The 13,817-nt window shown below is 51.6% G+C and overlaps 1 protein-coding gene across 1 annotated transcript; it reads right to left on the bottom strand.

The window, feature by feature from the left end:
• Positions 1 to 1,169: 1,169 nt before the first annotated feature.
• LOC138992794 (putative MAGE domain-containing protein MAGEA13P) lies at positions 1,170 to 2,205 on the bottom strand. Its single transcript, XM_070391820.1, is given in 2 exon segments — positions 1,170 to 2,040; positions 2,042 to 2,205. Coding segments are annotated over 2 exon segments (1,035 nt in total).
• Positions 2,206 to 13,817: the final 11,612 nt, after the last annotated feature.

Genomic DNA, 13,817 nt, shown 5'->3' with positions numbered 1-13,817 from the left:
GACCACACAGCACAGAGACAGAGGGTTCCTTTCCCTATGTTCATAAAACGGCAAAACTAAGCTAGCAAAGAGACCTTGAAGTTCCTGCCGTTCAGCCTGCCCACAGCAGCTGGGCTCCCAGCAAAGCCGGACATGCCCCATCTGTGAACAGATTGATCCAAACAACAAAGACACAAAACATCAACAGAAACTTAACATACAGTATTCACAAGCACGCACAACCCACAGATACCACAGAGCGCCCTGCATTAGAAAACAAACACACACACACCAAAGCAGGGCAGTGTCTCCTGTCCCTGGTTTGGGGACGGCTGCTCCCCAGAACCTCAGCATTCTCTCAATGGACTGTTTTGGGGAAAGTATTCCCTAGGCCTGGAATGTCTGTCTCCCATCCTTGGCAGGTCTTTTGTGACCTTTTGTGCTCAGCCTCCCTTTGTCCTAGGACCTGTGCTGCCAGCTCATACCCTCTCCCCACCCCACACCCTGTTTGCTCTGGGGGAATTCAGTAATGGCCTGGCCCCTACTGTTTCTTTTCTATGACGATAAGTCAGAGGCATGCTTCCTACAGGGGGGAAGACGGGGTGTAGGCATTTATTAACTTCAGAATAGTTCTGAGACAGTCTCTAACATTTCTTATTTTCATCTTTTTTAGAAGAATTTTTTTTCTATGCTTTTCCTTAGAAGCTTCTAATTTCCAAATCAAGACATGTTTCCCATATACTCATTCAGTTTAATTTCAGAGCTGGCAGGCATTTTTCTAATTTCTGCATGCAAGATATTAATGTAGGTACCCAAGGACAACTGCACTTTGGCCATTTCTAAGTTGATATATTCTAGTTAAATCTTCCCATTTCTGTAAAGCACTCGCAAGTAAAGGCTTCCTATTAAATGAGGGCTTGGGGTTGGGAGCTTCTGGCCTTGGAGAGTATTCTGTGGTGTCTGTGGGTTGTGCACACTTGTAAATTCTATTTATTTATTTATTTTATTTTTTCTAGTTAAACTTTTTATTACAAGGAAAAACAATTTAAACAAAAAAGATAAAATCTCCAAATCACCTATATTGAACAGGAACACTAAGGTGTTCCCTCCATATCCACCCCAGTCCTCCACTGCTTAGAACTTTGGCTGCTGTGTTCAAATGGAGAGTGAAGAATGGTAAGCTTCCGACTTCACTCAGGGCAGGAGAAGCTGCTGGACAGGACACTTGAACTTTCATCGTCTGTGGCAATAGTATCATCCGAGGAAACTTCAGCCTGGGCTTTCTCTCTCTCATCTCTCAATGCATCCTCATACAAGTGTGGGAGAGCAGTGGGGTCATTCCCAGTGACCCTGGTGAAAAATTTCAGGACTTTCATCTTGGTGGTTTCAGCATGGGCTCTTGGACCCCACAGGAACTCATAGTATGGAGGATCACTAGTGGGCACCTGCTGGTATTCCAAGTACTTTTCCTGCACGAGATCTTCAGTGATGAGCTTCCTGGGCTCCCCATAGATGAAATTATTCTTCCCAGCATGCAACCCAATCATATTCAGCACTTCCCAGATTCTCTCTTCTGAGACACGGTTTCTGTGCATGAAGATTATGTCCAAGATTAATACCAGGAGGCCAGTCTTGGGCATGCCCTGGACATCACTCAGCATCCCATCATAGGTGAGGTCTAGTAATTTAATGAGCACGTAGGAATGGCTGATGGGGTCCACTTCCTTCACTTCAACGCCAAAGACAATCTCCATGCACTCACAGGCTCTCTTGAAGATCACAGGGAAGTGATCCTTGTGCTCACTGATGACACTCTCTAGTATTTCTGCCTTTGTGATGGGCTCCTTTGTGGCATACTTGATAATCAGGTACCGCACCAAGTCATACATCTTATTTTTTAGCACTTCAGTGAACAAGGACTCAGGATTTGGTGGAGTTTGCAAGGTACTTGGATCCTCTTCTTGGTGGCTTGATAGAGTGACTGTGTTGGCAGTGGAGGAGGAGTAGGTTATCTGTAAACTCTGAAAAAGACTAAGTATCCCAGTGGCAGGCAAATCCTCGAGTGCCAGGGGTCAAAGGAGAGAGAGAGGAGAATGAGGTGTTGGTACTGGTGGCTTCTTCCTCTTCAACGATGGGAACCTGTAAACCTACCAGGCCCTGTGCCTCTCTTGGGGCCTGAAGATCTTCCTTAAGGTTGCAGCTCTCATTATTCCGACTGTGAGGCATGACTTGTATTGGGGACAGCTGGCCAATTGGGACCCACTGACCTTAACGCTTGGCAGCACCTGGGACTCTTTCCTCTGTTGATCTGACGTTACAAGTCTGCCACTAAGCTTCACTTTCTTCAGGCTCCTTGATGACTGGCAGAGTCTGGGACTCCTCACCTCGCTGACCTGATTCTGGTTATCTCAGTTGAAGCCTTATCTCCCTGGAACTCCAAAAGTCAAAGTCGGAAAACAATACCTCCAAGGATCCCCAGACTGAAAGCAGGCTCAGAACAGGATAGGGCTCATTCTGTTCTGTTCTCACTTGTAAATTTTTTTATTTTTGGATATCTGTAGTCTGAGCAAATTTTTTAGACATGTTATGTAGTGGGTACCAAGCCTTATGGTGGCCCCCTAGATGAGCCAGTGAGTTAATTACAGTTGAGTTGGGACTTCCTTATGGGGCTCCTGCATTTCGGACACCTCCACAAAGATTCTTAGTCACCTAAGAACACCCCAGAATTGGACTGGAGGGAGGATGTGCCCCTTTATCTCGGGGCAGAATGAATTCAGCTCATTTATATGCATAGGTTTTTTCTTAGACTCTCAGAAAGCAATTCCATTTGAAAAGCCAAAATCAAAACCAGCCACCCATTTTTTTCCTCCAGTCCCACCTTAGCCTGGGTTCTGTCAACCCTGGTTCCACCTCGAGGATTTTAAAACAGCTCAAATAAAGTCAGACCCTCTACCAAAGCAAGGAAAGGTCCTGGATCCAAGAGACAACTCTCCCAAGTTCACCAATGGGCCCCTTGCTGGATCCTAGCACCGAGTACGGGTCCAAAGGATGGTCCTGGGTGAGCTGCTTTGGAATCCTGCCGTGAGTACACCAAGTAATGTTAACGAAAAAAACACAAAAAAAACACATTGAAACCTGTAAAGAATTTTTGTGAGTTTATTTGAGCCAAACTGTCGACAATTGCCGGGAAGTAATATCTCAACGGATTGGGATAGTGCTCCAGAGAATGGCGGGTTATATCTATTTTTATTCATTGCAATCAAAGGAGGGATGCAGGGGGGTCACATGAAATCCATTGGTGATAGATTATCCTGGGATTGGATAAAAAGTAAAATGATAGACACATACTTAGGTGGGTGTAGGAACAATTAACATGATAACAATGAAGGAATTTGTGGTCTCTGTCCTGGCGCCCAGGCACATTAGGTTGTGCCCCAAGGGGTCTGGAAAAAGAGAAGTTACAGGTTACCCAGACATTTCAAGGGTATGTTATCTTAGATGCAAAAAGACAGAGGCTCAGTAAAGGTAAAGGTTGACCTTGTCAGTGAAGATACCAGCTTAGGAGGTGACTACCCACCATCACTGCTTTCAATTAAAGTTTAATTTCAGACCATCCTTTGTGGTGACTTTAGGTCTGAGTTTGCAAGACCGCCATGCAGGCCTCCCCTGAGCTGGTCAGGTCAGCCTGTGGCCCCTTTCGTCCACAGCTAAGCACAGTGTGTCTCCCTTGGTACCCAGCCCATTGTCACGTGATTCTCAGTGTCCTCCACTGTGACCTTGGACATAGAGCAACTTGCCTGGACCACTGGGAGGCTGGCACCTGCGAGCAGGTGTGGTGGGCGTGGCCTCCGCCCACAGCCCCCTGAGTGGATGACAGACGGAAATGTCCAGGTGGTTTGCAAGGCAGCAGAAGCTGTATGTAGGCAAAAAGAGAGAGGTATAAAAGGCACCATCAGTGTACCTGATCACCTGGTGGCTCTCATGGCTGAAGGAATGAAGGGCTGCGACATGGAAACAAACATGCCTGACCTTGAATCACCCCAAGGTGATTGCAAGGAGACAGGACACATGTCCGCCAGCCCTGAGCTGTGGCCTGAGGGCACGCTGGGACCCGCCTGCACCGGGCAGGGGCGGGGGGCAGGCAGCCTGGCTGTGCAGTGAGGGGAGGCCAGGCAGGCAGGACCCGGGCCTGCGCCACAGTCACTCAGCCCGGCCACCCTGTCCATATGCAGCTCCAGCTCACGGGCGGGCGAGAGCGCTGCCCAGGCGCACAGCTACTGTCTCAGGGCGGGGGTGCTGTGTGGGAGACCGACCGAGGCTGACGGGAGGGTGTCTCCCCTGCTGTAAAGACAGGTTGGGGCTACCCTCCCCGCTCTGTGACCTTCAGCATCTCATTAAACTTCCTTGGGCCTCAATTTCTTCATCTGTAGAATGGGGGTGATGATTTCATCTTTCCAGATGCTTGGGGGAGAGAATGAGAGTTACTAGTCTAAGTCTAGCACAGCACCCACGGCGGGGCCCAGTTCTTGACTTTTTCTTTGTCCGAGTAGACTAACCACACTGATGCCGGGCGGTGCCTGCCGGCCCCTGACGCAGTGCCTGTTGAGTTCTGTGTCTGTGAGTCTCCTGACAGTGGCCCTAAGGGCTGGCTGGGACCTGGAGGAGGCGACAGGCCCACCCCCGTCAGGAGCAGCGGGGAGCAGCAGAGGGCCTGGTCTCTGGCCACCCAGCCTGACCAGCAGCAGGGAGTTGCCTGAGAGGCTGGGCAGGTGCCCTCACAGCAATCGGCCGGCTTCCCGGCTCCCCTCCTGCTCCCCTCCTCGGCCCAGAGCCCACCGTGCGCAAAGCAGGCGGCTCAGCCAGAACCGCCTTTGCTGCCAAGAATCAGCAGGGCCCTGAGGGGTGGACTGTTCACCGACAAGCCCACACCCACCCCTCTCCAGGCTGCTGCTGGCACCGCCTGGGCCCAGACCTGCCCGGCTTCCTCCTCGTGAGACGTGGCTGCTCTAAGCCCTCCGGTGAAGATGGGGTGCACTATTTCCTGGAAGTGGAATGGACACAGGTCCCCCACCCTCGGCGCGGTCCCCGCCAAGGCCCCTAGCACTGTCACTCTACGAGGCGGCAGAAGGGTGATGGGGTGGCTTCACCCTCTGAGGATCCGGGTTGTGTGCTGGGGGGCTGTGTTCTGGGGGAGGGGCTGTGTGCTGGGGGAGGGGGGCTGTGTGCTCCCCACCAGGCGGCCCTGCCTGTCGACTGCCCCGGGGCAGGTGTGGAGACATGTGCAGGATGGGGCTCCTCCAGGCCGGCTGGCTGCACACTCCCATCCCGACCCACCGGCTGCGGGAGGCGCTTGAGCTCAGCGGGTGGCGTCCTCCTCGGCCTGACCTGGGCTCTTTCCAGTGACCGCGGCTCTGCCCCTGACTGCACCCCGAGGGTCCGGTCTGCCTGTCCCAGACCCCTGCGTTCTCTGGTTCTGTTTATTGGGGTGGCCAGTGAACGCCCTGGGCATCACCCCAGCGAAACTTAGTTCTTATTTCTGCTGAACCCCAAGAACTCTCAGCTAAAGGTTGAATCAAATCAGAAGCCCCAGATGCAGAGTTGGGGTGCAGGCCCGGCTCCCGGCTGCTGCTCCGAAGAGACACGCCCCGAGGGTCGACTGGGCACCCTCCCCGGATGGGGTGTGAGCCCCCCACGCCTGGAGCCACAGCGCCGCCGCCATGTGGGGTGAGAGGCGGCGCCCTGGGCCGCCAGCGGCCACCGTCCGGACAGAGGCACGGTGCCTGGACTGTGCCCGGCAAGGACAGCGCTCGGTTTGGATTCTGCGCCAAAGCTCCCAATAGAGTGAGACGGGCCCGCGGGGACGTGGCCACCGCCCAGTAGCCGGCGGAGGCCCCACGCGGAGTCGGCTCCGGGCGCAGAGCCCTCCCTGTCCCTGTCCCCGGGTGGCAGAGCCAGGGGGTCCCCCCCACCCCGCGGGAGAGCCAGGCCCCAGGCTGTGGGCACGTGACCCCTGCAGGCGGCCGCCCAGAGGACGCGGCTGGTGAGACCGGGCGGGGCGGGGGGGCGTCTGGCCCCGTCAGCTGAGGCCAGAGCGAGGCGCTGTAACGCGCGGCCTCCTGTTCGCTCCGAGGAAGGGGGTCTTCGGGGAGTCACTCTCCGGGGCTGGCAGAGCTCAGGGCCGGAGCCCCGAGGCCGCAGGTCGGGAGAAACGCGTCCCGGCCCTGCAGGGCGGGAGAAACGCGTCCCGGCCCTGCAGGGCGCCAGGTGCTGGTGCGAAAGAGCCGGGTGCCATGGGGGCTCCTCCGCAGCCGCCAAGCCGGCTTCTCGGGCCGGGCGTGAAATGCGCGGAGATTCCCGCGGCGCGGCAGCCCCTCTGCTCGGCCCGGGGCCCAGTGTGCTAGGGGGAGGAAATGAAACATGAGAAACTTACTGAATGTGTTGGGGGGAGGGACTGCGGCCTGGAAAAAGTTACTGATTGTGTCAAGAGCAGGGACCATGGGAGAGAAAAATTGCTAATTATCTCGCTAAAAAAGCAATGTGTTATGATTGAACCCAGCCAGGTGTGACCCTGCTCGTAAATTTTATGTAAACTTTTTACCCTGACAGTACCAGGAACGGCTAATAAACCGCTTTGTAGTTGGTTTTTTCTTTTTTTTCTAACACTGGGTAGTTGGCAATAAAAGATCTTGCTGCACACTTGGTCGGGGCCACATGCTCCGAATCTTCCAGAGGGGAAGATAGGTGCTGTGGTCAGCTGGCCAGCTTAATAAAAGGCTTTTAAATTTAAATTCTGAGTCGGTGGTCTATCTCGTTGAGCCAACCCATAACATTTGGAGGTCCGCAGCGAGATACCTGGCAGGGGTGAGAGGGACCCCTTGTTTAGGGCAGGAGGCTCTCCCCCGGCAGGGAGGAGAGGGACCCCCTATTCAAGGCAGGAGGCTCTCCCCCACTTGTCGCCGGGCACTCAGCGAGATACCCCACACCTGTGGAGAACGACTACCAAGGCGGCTTCCAGTCCACCCAAAACTTTCAATTGGGAAACCGAGCCACCTGGACTCTCGAGAGAGGTAACGGACCGGTCGTTAAACAGGAATTGGGACGTCCCACGGAAGGACCTATACGGAGGGCTGGACGCAGCGGTACTCCTGGTCCTGACCCGAGGCCACGACGGTGGCCAGGGTCCCTGGTTAGTGCGGCTGTAGGCTGCACTGGGTTTCTCTGTCTGGTATTTGTCTTGGTGTTTATTGTCAAAAAGTTGTCTGCTTCTGTGTGCACCCTGCTGCAATGTTTTTTGAAAAATTTTCAGGACTTCAAGGAGCAAGCTGCAGGTTCCGGGCAACCTTAGGTTGCATTTGGCTTGTTTGTTTTGTTTTTGTTCTTTGTTGTCTTTGTCTTTGTCAAATGGGATAGGGTCAGTCATCTTCATCAACCCCCTATCAGTCAGGCCCACTCCGGGTGAGTGGATGGGGAGCTTGATCACCTCCTGGGAAGCTATAGAGCTCCCTCAGAAATTGGGAAATTGTTAGAAATTGGATGGATTGCTTAAACTCTGAGTAAACATTTGGTAGAAGTCAAAAACTTGAACTGTCTGGTGTATGAATGTAAGTGTGAGAGTCTGTGTAAAGCGAGAGCTACTTTGTGCTGTCTGGCTGTACACATGAGGGAAAACCCTGCTTTAAGGGGAAGACAGTAGAGAACTTTTAATTGCTTTTGCTCTGATGTATAATTTTGCTGTGTTAGATTAAAATTTTAAAAATCTAGAGTTAATTTAAAGGTATAAGGTTGCAACCCAAAGAAGTTTTAACAAAGGCTGGCTAGATTCCAAGATTGCTTAGTTCTGAGATTGCTAATAAAAAAGCAAAAGAGAAGTCTTTTCAAGTTAACTATTTGCTTAGCAAATTAACAAAGTAGTAAATTTCAAAGAACTTGTTATTTATGGTTTTCTTATCTCTTTGGTAAACAGCTCTGCAGGACCGAAAGATTTACTGCCTGTGACTGTGTTTTGTTTAACTTGCTGTTTTCAATTATTTATTAGGATTCTCACAGAGGACATGCTTTCCCTTCCTCCCTCATCCTGATTAATCATTAAAAGATTAAGGCTTCTAAGAATAAAGATTTCTGTCTATCAGTTGCTCTTACCTAGATTGTAAATTTACTATATTAAAACTAAATTTCTGAGGTGGATTTAAAGATTATAATATTAATGCTTTTAATTTACAGCGATTCTGCGAACGGGAGTGGCCCACTTTCCAGGAGGGGTGGCCGGATGCAGGGTCTTTTGATCTGACCACTGCCTACCGGGTCCATTATGTCATATACGGCTGCCCAGGGCATCCTGATCAAATTCCTTATATTCAGGTTTGGGGTAAACCCCAGTGGATGAGGGCTTGCCTCCCGAGGGAAAATTGGGACAGAGACAGACAATTCTTTTGGCCGGGCCCCCAGAAGGGAAAGGCTCCCCCGGTCCTTCAGGGAGAGCAGGAAGAGCCCATTAGCCGGCAGCCCTCTATGGTCCCTAGGCGCCGGATCTGGGTGAGCCCTGGCCTCAAGCCCAGGCCACGCCACCAGCTCTTGACCTGGAGCCCCTACCTCCCCCGATGCCAATTGTCTTCCCTCCGCACCCACCGACGGGAGGGCTTTGTGGTCCTTCAACCCACCCTTCAGTCCATCCCATACTAGGCAGGGACAGCGTATAGTGGGAGAGAGAGAGGGGGGGAGAACCTGCAGGACCCTGCGATATCCGCCAGTCCTGCAGTTCCTATGTTGCCACTACGGCAGGAAGGCCCTCTAGATCTGGAGCTAGACAGGCAGCCCTCTGGGGATGCAAGGCAGATAGAGGCGCTATTCCCCAGCTCCAGACCAGATTGGGGAGTGAATGAACAAAGAAAGGGGGCTGGATGCCTGAGCTGCCTGCAGTGGCCCTAAAAAAAAAAAAAAAAAAAAAAAAAAAAAAAAAAAAAAAAAAAAAACAGCAGCAGCAAGAAAGTGGAGAAATATCCCCTTCTAGTGCACTCCCTTGAAAGAGGCCGGTTGCTGCTCTGCCACAAAGGGACCTGGTAAAAAGGCAAGAAAGCAGAGCCCTAAGGGTTAACAAAAGGGCACTCTCCCTGGACCTGGGAGCCATCAGGACTTTGAAATTCTCCAAGAGAGGAGGAGTCTGACTCAGAGACTGGCCGAAACTTCTTTGGGTTAGAAGAACTGGAGGCTGCATGTTGAACTTGTAGACTACAGTTTGCTGGGCAGATGTCTGAGCCCAATTGTGTAGAGGTTAGCTGCCTCTTTGCAGCAAACAACTTTCTCCTGTGCCAGAAGGCATTTTACAGAGATTGTTCAGGCTGTGTTTGCAGCTAGAGAGGAGAAGAATGACCGCCTCACACAAGCCCTGACTGTGGCTTGGAGAGAACTGAGCAAGGTGACTCCCCTGCTACATTCCTAGGTGCTGGTTGCAGCCAAGAGCATGGATCACCCTGTATGGCATTAGAGCAATGCCCTACGTGATGGACTTGGCTAATGCTTTCTTCTCATGGACATGGCTCCAGAGAGTCAAGGACAGTTTTGTTTTGTGTAGGAAGGGTCAACAGTGAACTTTAGTTGCCCTCCCTCAAAGGTATTTGTATAGCCCTACCATGTGTCATGTTTGGTAGCATGAGATTTGGCTCCTGAAGCGGCCATGCTGCCAATATTATATTTCATTGTATTAATATGTTATATTAACCTTTGATTCTCTTGCAGGTTTGAATGTAGCTGTCAGCAGTTGCTGTAGACCTGTGTTGGTCTACAGTCCTTGATAGTCTTTGGAAGTAACTGGCAAGTGTTCAGTTTCCCATACTGAAGGCCATTGTTATGGCATATGTTAACTGTCCTGGAAGGGGGCTATGTGGGGTGAACCCAAAAGTAAAGGGTGGCTGGCTGCCAAGAGGGCAGGTGCCCAACTGGGCAAAGAAGAATACCCATTAGATTTTGGCCTCTATTGAGAGACAGTTGACAGTTAGCAACCTATATACTGTCTTGCAGGCCTGTGTGACCATGCCCATATCAGGGGTAGCACAAAACCTCAACTGTAGAAAACTGGGAAAGGCCTGTCTAGAACGGAGGGGGTTAATAAAATGGTAAATACTAGCCCACTGTTACAGGAATTACAAACCCTGTGAGGTCCTGTGACATATAAGACCCTATAAGGAAATAAAACTCCTTTAGTCTGTTCTAAGAGAACAAGTCAAGTAAGGAAAGCCCTACTACAGGAATAGCTGTAACTGTCTATTTAAATATAGACACATTGTAAATTTCTTCTTACCATTTAAAAACAGATTAAAGGCTGTATTTCCCTCCAGGTAATCCAACTGGAACCCCAATAGTGACAGGGGAAAGGAGGCTCTCCATCGGTATCGCCAGACTCTATTAGGGGGCATCCGAGCTGCTGCTTGGAGACCCACAAACCTCTCTAAAATGACAGAGACAGTCCAGGGGCCTAACCCTAATGCCCCGGAAAATCGGAGGGCTGTCATTGTTGCATTTGTTTCCCAGTTGGCCCCAAATACTAGAAAAAATTGCAGAAATTAAAAAGCTTTGAGGGGAAATCAATCTCTAAGTTAGTTAAGATGGCCCAGAAGGTTTTTGACAATCGGGAGGTCCCAACGGCATGTTTAAACACCTGAATGGCCAAGGTCCTCCTGGCCCTAAACGAGGAAAAAGGCCCAAGGGACCGGAGAGACAATAAGGACAAAGGAAAGCCTCTCGGGAGAAAAGAAGTCTGACCCAGGCTTAGGAAAAATCAGTATGCATTTTGCAGAAAGGAAGGACATTGGAAAAGGGAGTGCCCTGAACGTGTGGGGGAACCGACTCCCTCCCATGCTGGTGGAGGAGGTGGATTAGAGTTGTTGGGGCTCAGCTGGCCCCCAGGAGCCCAGAATGACCCTGACAGTAAAGAGCCAAAAGGTGAACTTCCTTGTAGAACCCAGCACTCACTCGGGCCCTCTGGTGGGGAAAGGGAAAAAGAATGAACATTTCAACTTTATAAAAACAGCTGCCTTAAACCCTGCTACACTCCTCCCTGACGAGGAGGCAGAGGCCCCTTTGCATGACTGCGAGGAGACACTGACTACCCTCACTTTCCTCCACAAGGACCTTGTGGACCAGCCCCTGCAGAATCCGGATGAAACCCTCTACATGGACGGGAGCAGCATCGTAGAGGAAGGTACCCGGTATGCGGTATGCAGAGGTGGCAGTTGTGACATGAGGAGGGGACAGAGGAGATCTACAATCAACCAGAATTCAAAGAAGCCCTGGTGAGCGCCCGGCACTCATCCTGCCAGACCTACTCAGGGACTGCAGGGATATATCTCCTCACACTGCCCTTACAGAAGGACACGGGAGCCACCTTAGAAAGGTCTCCTAACCTCAAGAAAAAAGGACATTAAAAATGCTCCTGAGATACTCAGCCTCCTAGCAGCCACATAGGGGCCAAGGAAGTGACTAAAAGACCAGTAGGGCCCCTAGAAGTTTTCATAGCCCTGCCAGCACGAAGGCTCCCAGAGAAGCCTGCTCATCTGCCAGAGGAGCAGAGGCTAGCTGAGAAATTAGGGGCCCAGGAAGGAAAGGCTGGATGGCTAATTCTGCCAGACAGGAGGCCTATAGTGCCAGAAGCCCTAGGGCGGACCATCGCTTCCCAGACCCATCAGAGCACCCACCTGGGAGAAACGAAGCTATCAGAACTACTAGGAAGAAAATTTTACATACCAAGACTCCAGAAAATATCCCAAGATTTGGCTGAAAGGTGCCAAGTATGTGCCCAGATAAATCAAGGGCTCCCTGTTGTGGCTGCGCTGGGACAGCGATTCCGAGGTCAAAACCCCAGAGAACACTGGGAAGTGGACTTCACTGAGATACCAGGAGGACAAGGAGGGTATAAGTACCTGGCTGGCCTGATGCATACCCAACCAAGGCAGAGACAGCACAGGTAGTAGTTAGAAAACTTCTCACTGAAATTGTCCCCCGGTTTGGCCTACCACTATACATGGGGTCCGATGATGGCCCGGCGTTTATCGCCAAAGTTACACAATCCATAGTTAAGGCCCTGAAAGTTACTTAAAAATTACATTGTGTTTATAGATCACAGAGTTCTAGACAGATAGAAAGGATAAATCGGACCTTAAAGAAAACATTAACTAAATTAAAATTAGAGACTGGCGAAAACTGGGTAAGTCTCCTTCCTCTTGCTCTCATAGCTAGGTACATCTCGTATGTTTGGCAGGTCGCCACCTCTCCTTCCCCACCTAAGGAAGGAAGATCTTGCCTGGCTGTCTATCCAAAATTTGCTTAAGTCCTTACAGGCTTTGCAGAGCAATGCCACGTCGGCACAACGGGTGGTGAGAGCCGTACGAGAGGAGAACGTGCTGAAATCCAGTCCAACACAGCCTGCCTTCTCTCCGGGTGATCTCATCTGGGTGAAGGACCATGACCCTAGCAGCCTGAAACCTAGGTGGGATGGACCCTACCAGGTGGTGCTGACCACTCCAACTGCCATCAAAATCTCAGGAAAGAGGCACTGGAAATTTTAACCCCGTCCTCCTCATGCCTCTCGCCTGGTGGACTAACCAATGGGAAGGAGAAAGACTTGGGGACTAAGACTCTATGTCAGTGGCCGAGATCCTGGCCAATTCTTCAATATCAAATGCCGGACTCTTCCCCGGCAGCTCAACCCCTACATTGCCTAATGCCTCCTCAATTTCATATCGTAGAGGAGGGCGCTGAATCAAAGATTTGATTCGGGCATAAGACCAGTAGGGAATGTGCTAGGGGGAGGAAATGAAACATGAGAAACTTACTGAATGTGTTGGGGGGAGGGACTGCGGCCTGGAAAAAGTTACTGATTGTGTCAAGAGCAGGGACCATGGGAGAGAAAAATTGCTAATTATCTCGCTAAAAAAGCAATGTGTTATGATTGAACCCAGCCAGGTGTGACCCTGCTCGTAAATTTTATGTAAACTTTTTACCCTGACAGTACCAGGAACGGCTAATAAACCGCTTTGTAGTTGGTTTTTTCTTTTTTTTCTAACACTGGGTAGTTGGCAATAAAAGATCTTGCTGCACACTTGGTCGGGGCCACATGCTCCGAATCTTCCAGAGGGGAAGATAGGTGCTGTGGTCAGCTGGCCAGCTTAATAAAAGGCTTTTAAATTTAAATTCTGAGTCGGTGGTCTATCTCGTTGAGCCAACCCATAACACCAGGGCCGTCCTGGGGGAGCCGGCGCTCGGGCGCTGCCGTGGGGAGGCGGGTGGCGGATGGGAACATGTGACCCAGCAAAACGGGCGAGGGTGCCTGCACCTGCCGCGGCCTCCAGGGGCCCGTCACCGGCCTGCACGGGAGCTTCCGGGCCATGGCGGCCAGGCCTTGCCCAGACCGAGCACCGCGAGAGGAGGGCCGGCGCCTCGTGGGGAGCCCAGCGCAGCCGCCACCTCCTCCGCTCTGCGCTCCGCCTCTGCCCTGGGCTTGGCCCACCCTCCTCTCGGGGCTGACATTCCTGCCAAGGCACAGGCACAGTGAGGGGCCTTCGTGGGGCAGCATTCCTGTGGACTGGGCCATGCAGACGGAGCTGTTAAGAAAAATGATCCAAAAATTTAAAAAAGGGCAAAATCGGGTCTTTCAATGTCAGAGCAGAGCGTTATTTGCCACCCCACCACCACCCCCCCCCCCCACCCCCCGCCCGAGAATGACTTAGTTTTTCCTGAGATTGAACCTTGGTTTGCCTTTGATGTTCACTGATTGGGTCTGATCTCTGTGGACCAGAAGGGGCCACGTGCTCACCTGACAGGCTCAGGGGAGGCCTGCGTGGTGGTCT

This window comes from Myotis yumanensis, unplaced genomic scaffold (genome assembly GCF_028538775.1).
Source record: "Myotis yumanensis isolate MYYU_CA2020_CCGP unplaced genomic scaffold, mMyoYum1.0.hap1 SCAF_14, whole genome shotgun sequence".
Taxonomy (NCBI): Eukaryota; Metazoa; Chordata; class Mammalia; order Chiroptera; family Vespertilionidae; genus Myotis; species Myotis yumanensis.
The sequence above is the reverse complement of the archived record's forward strand: the minus strand, read 5'-3'. Positions and strand labels throughout refer to the sequence as shown.